At 37.1% G+C, this 17,772-nt stretch overlaps 1 protein-coding gene across 4 annotated transcripts in view; it reads right to left on the reverse strand.

The window, feature by feature from the left end:
- Window positions 1-386: 386 nt before the first annotated feature.
- Window positions 387-17,772, reverse strand: part of LOC103704916 (protein OPAQUE1) — a 52,518-nt gene continuing 35,132 nt past the window's right edge. For 3 of the 4 annotated variants that reach the window (XM_008788425.4, XM_026803784.2, XM_039129487.1), the window contains 16 exons: window positions 12,948-13,169; window positions 9,571-9,710; window positions 9,171-9,282; window positions 8,970-9,020; window positions 8,796-8,885; window positions 8,270-8,440; window positions 8,028-8,180; window positions 7,082-7,258; window positions 6,760-6,897; window positions 3,476-3,546; window positions 3,284-3,383; window positions 3,161-3,217; window positions 3,025-3,081; window positions 2,812-2,892; window positions 2,648-2,730; window positions 387-943 (listed from right to left, as the gene is read on the reverse strand). In XM_008788425.4, the coding sequence (XP_008786647.2) occupies window positions 811-943; window positions 2,648-2,730; window positions 2,812-2,892; window positions 3,025-3,081; window positions 3,161-3,217; window positions 3,284-3,383; window positions 3,476-3,546; window positions 6,760-6,897; window positions 7,082-7,258; window positions 8,028-8,180; window positions 8,270-8,440; window positions 8,796-8,885; window positions 8,970-9,020; window positions 9,171-9,282; window positions 9,571-9,710; window positions 12,948-13,169 (1,836 nt within the window). In that variant the 3' untranslated portion in view covers window positions 387-810. The remainder of the gene's footprint in view (window positions 944-2,647; window positions 2,731-2,811; window positions 2,893-3,024; window positions 3,082-3,160; window positions 3,218-3,283; window positions 3,384-3,475; window positions 3,547-6,759; window positions 6,898-7,081; window positions 7,259-8,027; window positions 8,181-8,269; window positions 8,441-8,795; window positions 8,886-8,969; window positions 9,021-9,170; window positions 9,283-9,570; window positions 9,711-12,947; window positions 13,170-17,772) is intronic. The other variant, XR_603694.4, reaches the window with a different exon arrangement.

Raw genomic sequence — 17,772 nt, forward strand, 5'->3', positions numbered from 1 at the left:
CATTAGTTAACGCTAAATTCCTTACCATCCTAAGCTCTCCTGCCAACATAAATATTTTTAGATGAAAAATCTTACAGCTTGGGCTCGTGGCAGTCGCATACTAGCTTAATAACACTACCAGTCAGCCGACGGAGATAGATGGAAAGGCTACATTGATAGAAATCAAAAGTTAAGATGCTCAATTAAAACTTTTTTAAAGAAGAGGAAGTGCATATATAAATAGGTGAAAAGTAGAGAGGGTGCAAATATAAATTTCCAAATATTTATTGTTCCTTAGTCGTCAATTTGTTCATGAATGAACTAGGAAGTCTCAAATATACGTACCTCATACAAACTTCAAAGAGACTTTGGCGGCAGCAAACCATCCAGCCATTGAAGAACATATATTGGCACATGAATAAATGAACTCTTTGATAGAGAAATATTGTTACTCACCATAATTTCAACAAAGTCTGCTACAGTTTACCTGAACCCTGAACTTACAACAGAAATAGAATGGAACATGGCCATGACAAAAAATAATGACCCCATATTCGTATTACAACAGGCCTAAGCCACGCAAATGCCAGGAGATGATGACACTAATGATACACGACCCTATCATTTGGCCGGGTTTTGGTATTTTCACAAGTTTACTTTGATGAAAACTGAATTGTTGGGAGCAACAGACTTAATATTGCTGCTGCCGATAGTTCTTTGTTTGCTTCAGATCATCCATTGCTCCGGCATTTCTATCTAGCAGTGCAATGTGCAGCAATATATCTCCATGAACCAAAAATAGGATGAGTTGGATTTTGACTGTAGCAGTTTCTAACTTGAGACCTCAGGATGCTGGAATAGAAACTGGGCAGATGGAAGCTGATGAAGAGGTTGTGGGGCTTCAACATCTGCAGGATCAACTGCAGGAATAGCCTTTGATATATCTTCCGTGGAGAATGGAATGCTGCAGTGAATAAATAAATATTAAGAACATGTGAAAGTTATTAATAGTTGAGTTGCCAGCTTTTCCACACTGATAACTTGATTGGAGCATTCCAGGTATACATTGTATATGGCTGTGGTGACATTCAGATATCAGCTGTGTCAAATCAACCCTAATGATAGTAAAAGAGAGAACAAGAAAAACCAACAAACCATATCCGAGTTTAATATGGCAAGGGTAAAAGATTGGTCCAGAACTTGTCATGAAAAGGTTTGATGAACAAAATGAACCTGCCATAGCTTATACTTAGGAAACAAGAAGGCATTTTCAATCAGAGAAAACTAGTTCGGTTGGAAACTACAGCAACAGTTTACCCAATTAAACATTTTTGGTGCAAGGAAGATATTTGAAACTTCTGAGAATTATGATTATCATCAATCAACTGCCATGAGTATTGTGCTATAACATCCTGCATCCCAAATTCATATTTCACAGAAATTATCATTTTTAAATTTCAGAAAAAAGCTCGTAAGACCAATACTAACTGGTCGTATGAAAAACTGATGTAGTTGTAGATGGCAATAATCTAAAATATAAGTCAACTAACTAGTTGTAGTCCCTACAATCCTAGGTCCTTGAAGGGTTAAATTGGGACAAATATAACGTGTGGCCCTTTTTTTTGGCACAAAGTAGCTGCCCTAGGACTCTAACCCATGTCACTGTGCTTGTCAGAGCAACCCTGTTATCATTACACCAAGAAATAACCTCTAAAAAGTACATTACCCAGTTATTCCAGGCAATCCGGGGTCCTGGGAGGGAATAATAGTAACATTATTTGTTTGAAACGGTAAATAAAGAAAAAAAAAATACAAGAGCACTGAAAGAGCTTGCAAATTGATGAGACCTTGATAAGTAGTTTCATCGGCAAATAGCATGGCTAAGCAATGTTGCTTTGGCCTATAAAAAACTGATGTGGTTGTGAATGACAATAATTGTGACATTTTTTAGGACTCACACGATCAAATTGGTTCGAAAATCATAAATAAAGAAAAAATCTTTATAAAGGACACTGAAAGTGCTTGCAAATTGATGAGACCTTGATAAGTAGCTTCATCAGCAAATGCCATAGCCAAGCAATGGACATTTTCTTTCATGTCCGACAGAACTGGAGATGTTGCTAGATCAAATAAACTATTCTATTCTTAACAGAAATTGAAGGAATGAAATTATTGACGGAAAAGAGAGAGAAGAAAATGCAAAACAGGCAGTAGACTTATCAACAGCATGAAAACCAGGGACTTCCCATTGCGTGATGGACTATGATAGCCTTCATAGCTATGAATATTGTTCCTCTCAGACAGTGGTTAAACAACATATCTTGCATAACTAATTGGAGATATATGTACTCATTTGTCAAAGATAAGACATATACTAAATAAACCAAATAAAAGTTCCAGACGGTAGTGGGTTTGAAAGAAAGGAATAAATAGCAAAAATACATAGATATATCAATATTATGGTTTAAAACTAGCATGGGAATGTTTATATCAACAACATGAATCTTGATAGATTCACTTTTCAGGTCAATTAGATTAAGCATTCCAAGCAAAAGAAAAAGGATTCATATTTCAATCAGTTTCTAAAGCACTTGTTCTGAGAAGTACTTTCCATAATATAAATCATATGTTTACCTAGTAAAAAAATTTTAGTAACAGAGCAACATACCTTAGATCATCATCCAACAAAAAAGAATTTGACACAAGATTCTGAGAATCTTTGTTAACAATATCCCTCATTGTTGCAACAACCTGCAATTTTTATTAACATTTTTAGCACAACTAAAAACATGAGAGTTAATAATTTGAAGAGGTGCAGGCATTATGACAGGCCTCTTTTGATACGCTCTGCGTACTGTATTTGTCATCCCAGTACATCGTGCATATTCGGTATATTTGCCGTACACTTAACGCCTGTTAAAAATCAAGATAAACTGAAGTAAAAAAAGGAATCCATACCAGAATCCAGTCATGAAAAATAATCCGTTTCACTTATGAAAAATTAAATACTAACAACAATAGAAAATTATCGGTGAATGAACATACCGGGCAAAGGTCTTGCCTAATCTCTTCAAGAGACTTTTTCCGCTTCTGATGTATAACCTAAGCCATTTCCATTATATCATAAGAAAATTGCAAAGACACTGCCAATGAGCCATTAAACATGGAAGTATAGCTTTACCAGAAACCCCACAGCTTGTCTGATGTAATTTAGCTCATGCCAAGAGGTTCCTGCATACTACAGTAGTTGGCAGGTTAGGTGTTGAAAGATCAAAAACCGAACACTGAAAAAATTGTTAATCACCTCCTCCGTAACATCAGCAATCCACTTCTCCAGCAATGCAAGCCCAGACTTCACATACTCTCCATTAGAAAATGTGCAACATTCACGCCGCAGCAGTAGACTGGAGCCATTAGAATAACTCAACAGTTTAACATGTTCAATTTTCAGTTATTTATTACAGACTCGGTAACTTTAAGATGAAATAATATATACCTATTGAAAAGTTGGATATTGATGAAGGAGAAGAGCTGGGTGATGAGTTTGCGGATAAAAAAGGAAGGCACCTAGATAAACATTCAGATGATTTAATGATATCAATTAGGACGGTAAAAGTATATACGCATACAGCATATTCCAGAAGCCAAAGACATGACAAAGCAAGAGCCATATTCATTAATGGTTGATGCTGTTTCTGTTAAGCAAAATGACAGATTAATCCTCTTTAAACATAATTACAAAGTATGTTTTGTACAGTGTAATGAGAAGCGAGAATATGCTGCCCAGCTTACTGCTTCGCAAAACTTCCTGCTTCACCAGAACCCGAATCAAAAAAATAATGGATTAGTGAAGCTGCCCACAATCCATTCCCCCATAATCAAAGTTCTATAACTTCAGAACTCTGCAGTCCTATCAAACCTTATGCATTTCTTTTGATCTATGGGGATTGTGTTTTCAATTTGAATCTTGATGCATTATATGTACCTCAAGATTATATGCAGTTCCCCATATCAAATTGTCTCCTCACTAACTTGATTCTTTTGTATTTCAAAGTCTAAGGAAACCTTGAAAGGTTGCTCCCCAGTTGCACAAGCTTAGAACACCTAGCCTATAAAGCAAGAGCCAAGCTGCAAAATCTTCCAACTTCAATGGTTCAAACCTTGATCCATCATGCTGAATCCTTATGCTTACTCCAAGGCTTATCAGTTGCATGGTAGGCCAGTCAAGCTTATTCCTCAGATTTCTCTCTTGTGCCATTCTAGACACCTGAATGCTTGGAATTTATTCACAAAAAACAAAACAAGCATCCCTTTATAATAGAAATAAATATATCATCAAATAGTAGGTCATGGAGTACATGAGAAAGAACTACTCTTTGCGGAGCATGCCTTAGAGCAGTCCTACATAGAAGATTGCAATACATCAAAGTCGAACAAGTGAAAAAAAGGGGCATGAAATACTCTTGTAAAAGAACAAGATACCAATCCAGCAAATACTAAAAAAGATGAACATCATCAAAGCAGGAAAACTCTCGAACACAACAGCAAAATGCAAATCCAGATACTCCAAATGGCACCAGTTAACTATAATATCCATGAAATATCCTCTATCAATGTGATCAGTTAGATATATTGTATAGCCAACAGACAACTTTTGCAATTTAGAACTTACTGGTACGAATTTTTAGTAACAAAATTGGTTAAGCACCTAATTATTTTCTATAAGAAACTTAAAATAATTAAATAAAGATGAAAATTCCGAACCTTGGTTGCCAGAATCAAGAGCTGGTGTAGGAGTGGGTGTGGCTGCAGGTGCAGGGAAGTGGATATTCTAGAAACACTTAGCAAGAAATGCTTAGAAAGCATGTGTAGGTTCAAGATTCCAGGAAGATTCCAAAATGGATGTATCACCCTAGGTATATTGACTCTGGTTACTAAGGTTTGGCCAGGTCAGTCCACCACCAGAAGAGCTCAGGTACAATGAGATGAAAGTAGCAAACTCTTATAATTATGTCCAGCGGAAACTCTAATGGAGTTGTGTGATTCCCCCTTTCTGATAACCCAACTTCTTGACCTGCTAATGATAGGTGGAATAACAGCAGCATGAAACTATTTCGGATCAAATCTACATTCCTTTTCAGACTTATGTTTGATGTTATTCAAGCTCTCCCATATTCTACAATTTCTTATCAAAGGTCATCTCATATTCCTAGATTCTCAACATTCTCGATTCTGCTATACTCAACCTACGCAACACTAAACTATTATCGAAATTCAGAAAATACAATGGTTGCAGCTAAAATAAGATAGAAACTGGTCAGTTCTGCAAACAATAATATTTACACATGAATTTTGAAGTCCTGAAAATAGAGCCGCGTGCAACTCAAGTGTCAACCCACTTGTTTGGACGCCTACAACCAAATTATACTGTAGGTTGAGTTGCTCATTGGGCTGCAACTTAGAGCTATTTTGCGGTAGGTCAACTTGCGGTCAAAATAACCAGCGGAACGAATTGCATCCACTTAAGTAGATATCTTAATTAAAGAGATTTGCTCCTTCCCCTCCACTCTCCTCCCTCGCCCTGCTCTCGAGTTCCTCCTCTGTCACCCTTGATGCCAATGCTAGCCCCACCGCCTCCAAAAGGCCCACTACCACCTCCTTCACCTTGAACTTCACCGCAGCAGACCTCCCCTCCTTCCTTTGTCACCTCCCCTTGCTTGCTCTCGAGTCCCTCCTCGCTGCAACTAGTCCTTGTCACCTCTAGGAGGTCCACCATTGCTTACTTCGCCTCGGACTTCACTATGCCGCCCTCCACTTTGTCATCTCCTCTGCCGTCCACCCCCTTTGCCCCTCTTCTTCATCTTCCCCACCTTCCTGAAGGCTTGCACCACCACCTGCACCCTCCCCAATGGCACCCATGTCCACGCCTAGGCCCTCACTACCAATGACTTTGACGCAACCTCTTCATCTAGAATAGCAGTGCAAATAAGCCAAGTAGCTAGCGAGCTACTCGAGCTCAACTTGGGTCCAAGCTGGTCCAAGTTCGACTCTACCGAACTTGAGCAGTTTTTCAACTCAAGCACAAGTAGAAAAATAAACGGTTTGATAGCTCACGAGCCTAGTCAAGTATATATATTTTTAATAATATTATATTTTATTTGCAATATATTATTAATTTAATATTTTAAAATATAATATAATATTATGTTATATTTTAATTTTAACTATATTCTTTAAATTATGATCAACACTCAAACTTGAGCTCGCGTATGGCTTTGTTGATATGCAAGCCGAGTCTAGCCAATCTCGAGTATTGCCTTTTTTTTAATCAAGTCGAGCTCGAGCTTGGATATTAAGGCTCGATCGATCTTGAGTTAAGTTTCGAGCCCGAGTATCTTGAATCGAGTTGAACTCGAGCATCTAGGTACTCGACTCAACCCAGCTCGATTGCACCTATAATCTAGAACATCCACATCTCCATGTACATCAAGTGCCCCGACCTAACATCCGCTCACAAGATATTCAATAAAATGTCTGTTTATGACATCCTTTTTCCCAAACTCTCCTCCAAATATAAGAAATGAGCTTCCTTATATGTCAACTACAACAACTTAAGTTGCAATACAGCTTGAGTTGCAATGCAACTTCAGCTACAGGGCTCCAAATAACCCTAAGTTAACTAAAGAATAGATTAAAAAATGTTGACTACAACATAAAAAGTCATCCAATCCATTATGATATGAAACGAATGAAAAAAAATATATAAATTGAAAAACTTACATAGTTTTGGCGTAATCGGTCCATAAGTGAATCCAAGAATCTGATAATGCTATCCCAATGAGAGCTCAATGGTTGTTGCAAAATGCCTCCAGGTGATTTAGATGCCCTTCCAACAGATGCTCTAGTAGATTTTGGAGCCTTCACCCAATGAAAATGTTAACCAACAACATGTGAACATAACCCATCCTCATGTCCAGTAGACATGCTCAAAATTAATTAAAAAAAGGGCATGCTTAGCTAAGGAGTATTATGAAAACTAGTGAGAAACAGCAGCATCAATAATGAATCAATTGACTGAAAATCCACATCAAGTATCACACACCTGAATACAGTGATTCAAAAGTGGTAAGATCTCCTTCTTAAGATTATCCCTGATCATTCCAAAAACCTTCTCTACGCAAGCTGTCAACTGCTGCTTAAATAATATAGCTGGGTACCGTGCATCAACATGCATCATGCTATCTTCTGGTCCAATAAGCTTTGAAGGAGATTTTAGACTCTAGAAAAGGTAAATCGTGTGAAATGAGTCAAGCTAATTCGAAAAAGAGAAAAAGTAAAGACATAGTTGGATGGTGACTAAGAAACTTAATTTTAGATTAGGTATTACGAATATGTCACTAAGAGTGAAAAGACGAGAAAGATGACACTGCCAGCTTAGCTTTGCTGGTGTCCAAAAAACTTTGGAAGGGGGTAGCATTGATTGAAAAAAAGTGATACTTCTACTCAACCAAACTTGGTGTATGAACTTTTAGAGGCTAGAACTAGATGCAGAGTAGAATCAATCACCTTATTTTATAACATCTATTGTCAATTTGTAATGCATCCTACCTTGCCATATATTGTTGGTAAAGCTACATCTTTTGTCAAATAAAAACTTATGCTTCAAACATCCAAATTCTCCTACAAAAACCACCCATCCACCCCCCTCATTCAAGTGCCAGCTACATTTAGTCATCACATGGCCAAGAAATCTGAAACCGCATCCCCACAATCTATCCAACTAGCACACTCTACAGACAAGTAGTTGTGGTCTAAAACATGCAGACAAACTATAAACTGCACACACTTATGATATAAAAGATGTGCTCTAAACCAGTGCATAGTGCATAGTTTGTGAATGTGCATGGTCAATATCTGTGCACAAAAGCATTTTTTATAAAGTGGGGATGAATGAAAGAGTAAGATACCAATTCATTACCACACAAATAAAGAATCTCATATAAGCGGGCCAAATAACTAATTGTGCTCAGAGTTGACAGCTCACTCACTCGTACTATCCTTCCACTTAAACTCAAAGACCCAGCAGAACGTCTAGAAGGTGTAGTAAGGAACCCATTTGATCGTAGGTTCCTTTGCAAGAGGCATAGAAGTGCTGAAGTATTGGATAACCAATAAGGAAAGATATCATTCTCATTGTCCACCTGAAAAATACATATGAGCAAAAAACACAGGTATTTCAAAATTGAATTGGAGCCATCTAAGAGAATGAAAAACTGAAATATGTTTCAACCTTTAGAGCATCATTGATTGCCTCGATTATGTAATCAAAAATAGCTGTCCTCTCAGCCTCAAAAGCACGCCAATGAAGAAGGCATTTATATATGATACAAGCAGCAATTGGTTTACCATTTTGAAACCCCAAATTTTCATTAATACACCTTGAAAGGAGTTCATGATGTTCCTGCATATTGACCACACTCAGATTCACAACAAAAGCAACTATAAGTATAGCCAAAATAAGATCTTATAGCAAAAATAAGATGTTTGCGAACTGATATGTTCAGTGGTACCAACTATATCTGTGAGAAGAGCCAGAATTGGCTGTTGTTTGTCAGATATTTTCTTTGTCTTTTTTGTTAAAGATCATGAACTGAAGAAAATAAACTTAATCTTCAACGAAAATGCTAGCAACAACCTTCTATTGATTTATGAAGCAAGTTAAGTGGGAAAAAAATTTGAAGTTACACAACAAGCTTTCTGCATTACAACTGGCTAAAGCAGGAAATCTGCTTTGAAAAAAAAAAGCACAAAATTACCTCATGCCTTTCAACAGGTATTCTTGTTCTCCGTGAACCAGTTAAGCTGTGCGGAAGAGGAACAAGAAATTTTGTAGGCGTTGGAGTTTCCTAGAATCAAGAAAAGTAGAAACATGACATACTTAGACAGATTAGATGAATGGATGCAAGCAACTGAAAGTCATAGGACTTTACAGGTACAGTCTTCTGGTCAATGTTGGGAAGCGCAAGCACACCAGAATGCTTCTGTTTTTACAAAATGAGAATATGTATATCAGTTATTTGAGTAGAGCCTTTCCATACAATACTGTTACAGCCTGCTTGCTAGTGCACATCAGACAGAGATAGCAAACAAATGAAGAAAAAGCATAAATGTATTATAAGGGGAAAAAATACCTCTGCAAAAGGGTTCAGAACCCCAGAATGGCTCTTCATGGGAGATACACTCAGTGCTTTTTGCCTCAAAACATGATTTTCATCTTGTAAATTTGAGAGCTTCTCCTCCAAGCTGAGATATGAGAATATAATGGTCAGATGAAGCTAACAAAAGTAGAATTATGACAAGGAAGCGTAACCAGCATGAAGTACCTATGTTTGATATGTCAGTTTAGAAAAGCTTATATTTCATTTAGAATCCAAATAAAAAGGTTAATATTGCTATTATACTAAGTAGAAACATGATTAGATACTAGGGTCACAACTTGTGCACAGAATCATCTTGGCAAGGTAAATCTTCAGTAATAATCAATTTGTAGATAATTGTTAATAAACTTTTCCAAAAATATTTGAAACATACTTGTGCAAGTTTTTCCGCAGCTGTATACATTTAGCTTCCGAATCTCGCAATTTCTCCAAGGTATCATCGCTACATTTTCGAGCATCAAGAAGTTCGTTCTCCAATTCAGAATTCCTTTTTCCCAGGGATTCAACTGAGTTCTGCAGCAATAAACCAACAAAAGCTCACTTACCACAGCCAGAAATAGTGACAAATGGTAACACATACCACAAAACTGTATTTGACTTCTTTTTCGCGTAAGTACAAAATAAAACATAGAAAAACAAATTTAAATTTTAGATAAATTTAAATATCTAATAATTATGCAGAATGACAAATATCCGTGCAATGAATATAATTTCATCACAGCTCATTGTGTAGTCAAGTACTGATATTGCTTAGCTGTATTTATAAAATGATGTGCTTGGATATTGCAACTATTGAGTGAAACATTGCAGTGCCGTACAAATAAGAAAAGAACTAACAAGAAAAAACATGCTAGAAGGAATGCATTTGTGAAATTGGGCAGACAACTAAAGAAAGTAGAAAATGAAAAAAAATTGGCAGCCTAGCCATACATTGCTTTTTCCTTCTTCAAAGTCAAAACTATTATTTTCGTCTACTGCATTAGTACAAAAGATAGCAAGGATCCCAAGAATTTAAAGAAACTGAACATAAATACACAATTCTAATCTCACCCCCACAAACTAGAGAAAACTAGAGACTGATGACTCATCAACATCAATAATATTATATGAGCAAAATAACATTGCTGCCTGATGTGCCAGACCTCCTCAAGCAAAGGGCAAGCCTTAAAGGCTGTTATTCACCGCCAGGCCAAACAAGAATGCTGCTCTAATTCCTTTCCACTAAATGATGCCTCAAAAATAAGCTCAACCCTTTCCTAAAAACTCCACGTGGGCTACAGCATTTAGTTCACAAGAGGCCAATGCGCAAAGAGTTCCAGAATTCAGAGGTAACATCATTAAAATCCCACACCACTGTGCAAAGACAGAAGGTTTAGCCTGACTAAGGAGCTCCCGTCAAAGTAAGAATTGAGATATTTAAAGGAAGCTTCCCGCTTGGTTTAGGGTAGAAGAGTGAGGACCATGCGGGCGTGTTTTTAGTTCCACATTGGCTATGCAATGTGTAGATCTTGAATACTTATACAAAACCAAGAAACCCAAACAATACCTTTTAGCTAGCCTTTTTGGATAAGGTCCTAGGTTGTTATAGGAAGAGACAACTAAAGATTTCTTCACATTGAGTTTGACACCTGGCCAAGTTAGGGAATCTTGTTTTGGAAAATGAAAGGGGCTCTTTAGAACAACAATCCTTTTCAATGCTTTTACTACAAGGTAAAATGAGGTAATTTTGACCATATACAGCACTCTATTCCTCTCTTTCCAAGTGAATCATATTGCCTCTAGCCCAAAACTGCCTTAATCCCCTTCGACCAACTAGTAATGTTGTTAATACCATTCTTACTGTTGTTTGCCTTCAACAACTTTTTCAGGAACATGATGTCTCCTCAACTCCCCCTTGCCTTTATACTGTGATAGCTTCTTGAATGCTACTCAAATTACTAAAATTCTGATCTTTCATTAGTGAACCAATGCCACTGATGAGACTCAACCCCACTAAAAAAAATCACTGTTACCCCTCACCCCTCCTCCAACAACCACCTTTTAAAAACCACCTATTTCAATGCCATGTCTCCATTATGAACTTCATATCATGTACTCTTTCACAAAATTACGTACAACCTAATATCCTAATGCCTGATACCCTCACCAGATCCAACAAGCATTTGTCCAATATATGAGACGATTCTCAAAAGAGAATAATTTGGACTCTTCTCTTGTTATCAAAATTAACAATTTCACTTTAATTTTTCTACATACTTTCTCCAGGCTCCTTATTCTTCTGTATAATTGATCCAATGTAGTGAGAATACAACACTCTGAAATATCTATCACCATAACCTTCACCAAGACCTTGTTTCATTAGTATTCTCACCATGAAAAAATTTCGTATTTTTGTAAAAGTTTGAGCAGTTTTTGACTTTATCATTCAAGATTTCCTTTACATCTCATTTTAGAATATTACATGTCCTTTTCTCATTAATTAAAACATGATTTGCAGATAATTTACTTTATGGAGCTCATCTTAATAGCAGCAATTCATCATCAACAAATGCATCATTTCATGCCTGCCTAAATCCATAATTTTATGCAGTATGGAATCAAAGATGCATAGCTTTGAGGACAACCAGCCACCATAATCAGCATCTAACTGGAATTAAGTTACACAATTCTCACAGGACTAGGAAATACAAGAACAAATAATCAGATACAATAGAAGCAAATACAAGTTGTATGAGAGATATACAGGAAATGGTAATCCTTTTGAATACATTAAAAAGCTTAAGCAAATTTTTGACTAATTTGATATGATATGAGATTTATGCTAAAGTTTATATTTCAAATAAAACAGCGAAATACAGATTATGCAAGAATCATTCAGAAGTCATAAGATAAGTCGTGCGAGATACTACAGTGGACGAGCTCAATTTTTAAGTCATTCTAAGCCTATGAGACATTCATTTTTATGCTTTATGTGCGTAAATATTCTGTCTTGACATTATTATACATCATGTTTGTACATATGCTTACTCCCACCATGTAGTTGTTTAAAGACCAGTGCCAAAAAAAAAAAAAAACAGTCCAATAAAGAATACATCACTAAAATCATTTTTAAACAAATAAAATATTGGAAGAATCCAATCATAGACAGATGGCAAGACATTAATTAGATGACTTTCAGAGCGAAATTTTGCCATTGAACTTTCAAGCTTCCTGCGGCAAAGGAGTTGCTGATTATTTTCCAATCTTGCACTTTAATGCATGCATGAGCTTGCGCATGCATGTTTGCATGTGTGGGTGCTTGGGCGAGAGTCACACACATGCACGCACGTCACATTCACGCATGCATATCGCATGCACACAAAAACATGTTCATTGTTGTTTCACCTAAATCTCGTACATATCAATTGTCGCAGTGAAAGTGCCGAACTTTGAGTACAACTTTGCCCCTCTGCTCCCCAACACATACGCAACACACACATAAATATGTTTGTTGTCATTTTACCCAAATCTCACACGTAGCTATTGTTGCAATGAAAGTGAAGAACTATGAACCAAGGATGCATGATGCATGTGCTTCATGCTCATTGTTACTATTTTGAAACTCAGTATTGTAATAGCAAATGAAGTATTGGGATGTTGAGCACAATGGAAATCTAAAACAAAATATAACACTAAAGCAGAACAATGAAATACACCATCACTCTATACATGAAATTTTCGAGACATGAATGTAAAATAAAATTGTCAAACCTTCAAATAGAGGTTTTCTTTTTTTAGTTCTGTCATTTCAGTGAGACTACCCCGTAAAGTTGCTATATCCTTCAGTGAGCAGTCTAACTGATTCTGAAGCAACATATTCTTAGTATGTTCATTAACAGTGGCCAATTTAGCAGCATTTAAATCAGCATTTGATGATTCCAATGCCCTCTGAAGCTTTGACACTTCAACTAACTTTGACTCTTCACCAGCTACCTGCATTAGGGAAACAACAGGAAGAATATATTATCTGAAACTAAGTACCGAAAGAAATCCAGAAGGAAGGCAACAATGACTAAAAAACCATATTCAGGTTATTAAATTTATGAAGGTGGTCCAAATAGATAGCTCAATGTACACATACAAGTGTCTTGCCAATTGCTGTCTGTGTGTTACACATATACAAAAACATTGCCATTCTGGTTTATCTGTTTCAGATAATTTCTGATTTCAAGACATTCAGCACTCCTATCATATATCCCAATAAAATCATTCTCAGCTATTTGACTCACAGATAAATGGAGATATCCAACATATGACATGTTTGGATATCAAACAGTCAAAAAAGATGAGATATCCAATAAGTGGAAGAATGAAGTCCCAAACAGCACATATTTCCTGAAAATAGGTTGTGTTATTTATGACACAATCAAAATGCAAAAAGAAAGCAAAAATCCAAACTGCATAAACTAAGGTCTGCGGAACCGTCCCGAACCGCCCGGTTCGGAGCATCCTAGGTTGTACCGGCGGCGGACCGGGACAGTTCCGCCGTTAAAACCGAGACGCCCCTCTTCCTTCCCCTCCCTCCCTCTCGCTCTCTCCCCAGCTGGCCTCTCTCTTCCCTCCTCTCCCTCCCCCTCCCTCCCCTGCGGTAAAAAATATGTCGGTACAGGCCAGGCACAGCACGGCGCAGGCCGTACCAACTCGTTCCGCCGGACAACCGATACGGTGCCCAATACCGATTCTATAGAGGAATGTTAGATTTACTTCGAGCATGGTATGTTGTACCGAACCGAACCGGACCAGTGGTGTACTGACACTCGGTACGTCAGACGTACCGCATTTCATACCGTACCAACCATAGTCTGCCGTACCGATCGGTACGGGTCGGTATGGGCCGGTATGTACCGGTACCGAATGGAACCGGTACGATACAGCTATATTTTTGCTTCCGACTATTCGCAACCGGTACCGGCCGTACCGAATCCGTACCGATCCGGTACCGAACCGGTACCGGCCCGTACCGACCTCAAATTTTTTTTGGCTTTTGGCCCGAACCAGCCGAACCGGTACAGTACCGGTTCGGTTCGGTATGGTACCGGTACCGTACCGGTACCGGTGCGCACCGGTACATCGGTATGGTCGGTACAGTGGACCTTAGTACCAACACTATGCTAGTCTGGCACCGGTACGGAGTCTGGAACCGGTACGGCGAACCTTGACTTCGAGGCAGTATATAAGAATACGATTCCTAAGGATCATAAATCCCAATGGGAAGTACTTACTAAGTAGATAGAAGCTTCTTTCTCAGGTGCCACATCAGCTTCAGAATCTCATCATAATCTTGTTCCAACACCCACTTCCTAAGCATTTCCTTGCACTAAATGTTTTGGGGAGCTTTATTTCCACTCTCCTATACTCATGCAACTCACCAGAATATAAGGCCTTGATGTCATGAATCCCATATAAAACAATGTAATCATTGCATCAGCTTGGGGATACGAGACAAGATAATGGGCAAGGGATTCATTAGATAAAAATGTCGTGAGTTCCAGTAAACGGTATTCTAACTTAACTGGATTGGAACATCTTGATGGCTTCAAATTTCATCAACATCATAGAAGCAGAATCATAATCATGCAAACAGGAGATCAATGAATCAACAATCCAACCAAGTGAAAGAGAATAAGCCATACATTAGGAAAACAGAGATAGCAGCAAACCTCCCACAGGAGTAAAAGGGAAAGGAGCCTTCCTACTGAAAAACAGAAGACCAAGTAGCATAAGGGCCATGATTTAGATTAAGGGAGGGTACCCAAGCACTTTTTCTCAGCCACATATATTTAGTTTCACAAAGTAGAAAAACAAGAATCATGCAAACACCTAGGTAATGTTTTTTAGAGGAGTTAGACATTTAGCCAAGATAAACTATAGCCACAAGGAATGGACAACACCAATGAAGAATTACTACAAGATATCTGGCATACAAATGCTCCAAATGACATAGGTCCTTGCCTCTTCTATTGTTATCGTTTAGCTCACATAAGGGTTTTAACTACACTATAAACAATGTGCACAAAATATTGCAAATAAAAGCATAAAGCTAACAGAATTGGGCGTGCAAATAGAACCCCTACAAGTCATCAGATAGGTAAGGCAGGCCCATACGATATACATATAATATGCCCAGTACAAACCATGTCAAATGGTTCTCGGCACATGCTAGTCCATGCTGGTACCACATACCATGTCGGGCAATACCAAACACTAGCCTCGGGGTCAATGCAGAGAAGAAAGCAAACTGCAGTATCTACTGACTACAAACTGTTGGGTATCAATCAAAGTCCCCTGAGTCTTTCAATTTCCATTTACATATAATGATAGATGTAGAAAAAGATCTAGCCACCATTTGAGTTCAATAAAAAAAGTCTAAATATCAATTCCAACAAAATAAGGTCGATTTTCCAACTCAAGAAATCCATTTTTTTTTATTTGGGCCAAAAAAACTCCTAAATGCTAGAGAAATTTGTCAAATCTTAAAAGCACATATAAATAGCTGCATCCAAATATTGCAACAACCTATAGGTCCAATAAAAATAGTCTTAAATCTTACTCTCGAAAATCTTTTGCTTCTAACAAAACACTGATTTAAACACCACACTTCAACATGCATACATGCCTTATTTTCTTCACATCATAGTGATTTTTGCAATCGAATTAATATCAAGAAATTGTTAAGATGTTATACTAGCTTAAACGATGCACTTTCTACTATTAACAAGCATGCATACGCACAATCTTGAGTGTGTAAAAGAATATTAGGAGTTCCAAATAATTTTTTAATTCGTGAGAAAACTTTTGACAAGGGGAGGAAGTTCAAATATAATAAAAATAATAAAGATAATCCATAGGAAGTAGAAGCAAGATGTGTACAAGAACAAAATACCTTGTGACTCAAACGAACACAATTCGCTCAAAGAATATGATGGAGCTACCTTCAAATCCATATGAAAAGAGAAAAATGAGGAAAGCAAGAGTTCGGTACTTTAATTTTGCCTTCTCCAATTGACATGGTTTGTTTTAGAGAGAGAGAGAGAGAGAGGAGGCACGAGAAAAAACATAGAAAGCTATGATCAATGTCTAATTTAAACTCTCTTTAATTATGTAATTTGCTAAATTAACTCCATTTTATCAAATACTCTTCTTGCTTCTTTCACTTATAAGTAAAAAAAAAAGCTATTATTGAGATTATTAGTGGGGTGTATTATTAAGATAACTATAATGATCTGTGGAGGGTGGACCAATGGACTAAGGCCCATGGAGCGTTATCCCAACAAGAGTTTGATTAATGAGAACAAAAGAATGAAAGATAAAAAAGAGATGTGAGGGAAATGAGTTACTTTTGAGAGATTGTAGAAGGTGCTTTAGGTAGTGGTTGGAGAGGTATTTTGGATTGGTCGGGAATATAGAGGAGAGAGAATCTCATTTCTTTCAATGAATTACAAATGAAATTAATTTTCAAGATTATGGAAAGGAGTGGCTATTTTGGGGAACAAATAGGAGAGGTCATGCTTATTAGAGAAATGCTATGAAGGGAACAATTTTGGAGGGGCAAACAATTGAGCCACATGGGAGGGTTTGCAAAGGGAGATGGCATATCACATAGATAAGTCTTGAAAATATTAAAGAAAACCTGTGAAGATAATTCTTCGGCTCTATTATTCCACAACTTAAAAGCAAGTCTTACAAGAGTTACTGTAGCATAATTTACCACTAATGTTGGAAAATAGCTTAATAATGTTAAATGTGTTTGGAATGTATACCCCTGTAGATATACTTATTGCATATTTAACCTCCAAAAATCACTATTCAGATATATACCCCACAGATATCCTATTTTTGCAATGACCCCCCTTCCATTAGATTTTTGACTAACGGTGTTAAAAACAAAAGTTGTAAGCAATGTTTGACGTACTGCCCAAACCATCTAGTTCAGGGCACATTGCACCATGATCAAAACCAGTACAAAAATATCAATCAAGTTAGTATAGGCACCATACCGACCCGAACTACCTGATTTTCCGGCAGTGTCGTGATAAAAAGTGAGAAAAAAAAGTCTCACTACGGAATGTGTACCTTACCATACTGTATTGAATCGATAGCAAGACAGTACAGTACTCAATACTGAGATCGCGGACCTTAGTTTTAAGTATAAAAAAAAATAATTATCCTTTTACATTACTACCCTTGAAAAACCTAACATTTAATTTATATTGTAAAGAGCTAAATTTTTTCATGTCTTTAATACACAAGGTAATAAAGTCATTTGTACTTAAATAGTCATTTATTAACATCATTAGTCAAAAATCTACCAAAGGGGTATCATTGCGAAAACTAGAAATTTTGAGGGGTATATATGCAAATAGTGATTTTTAGAAGGATAAATATGCAATAAGCCATATTTGCAAGGGTGCATATGCACAAAAAAAAAACCGTCATACGAATAAAAGAAAACTGAGTGTATAACATGTATATACAACTCATAACTATAAATTACTTCATAAATAAGAAAACAAAAGGTAAAATTTCTAGAGAAAAA

Source organism: Phoenix dactylifera, chromosome 8, assembly GCF_009389715.1.
Source record: "Phoenix dactylifera cultivar Barhee BC4 chromosome 8, palm_55x_up_171113_PBpolish2nd_filt_p, whole genome shotgun sequence".
Classification (NCBI taxonomy): domain Eukaryota; kingdom Viridiplantae; phylum Streptophyta; class Magnoliopsida; order Arecales; family Arecaceae; genus Phoenix; species Phoenix dactylifera.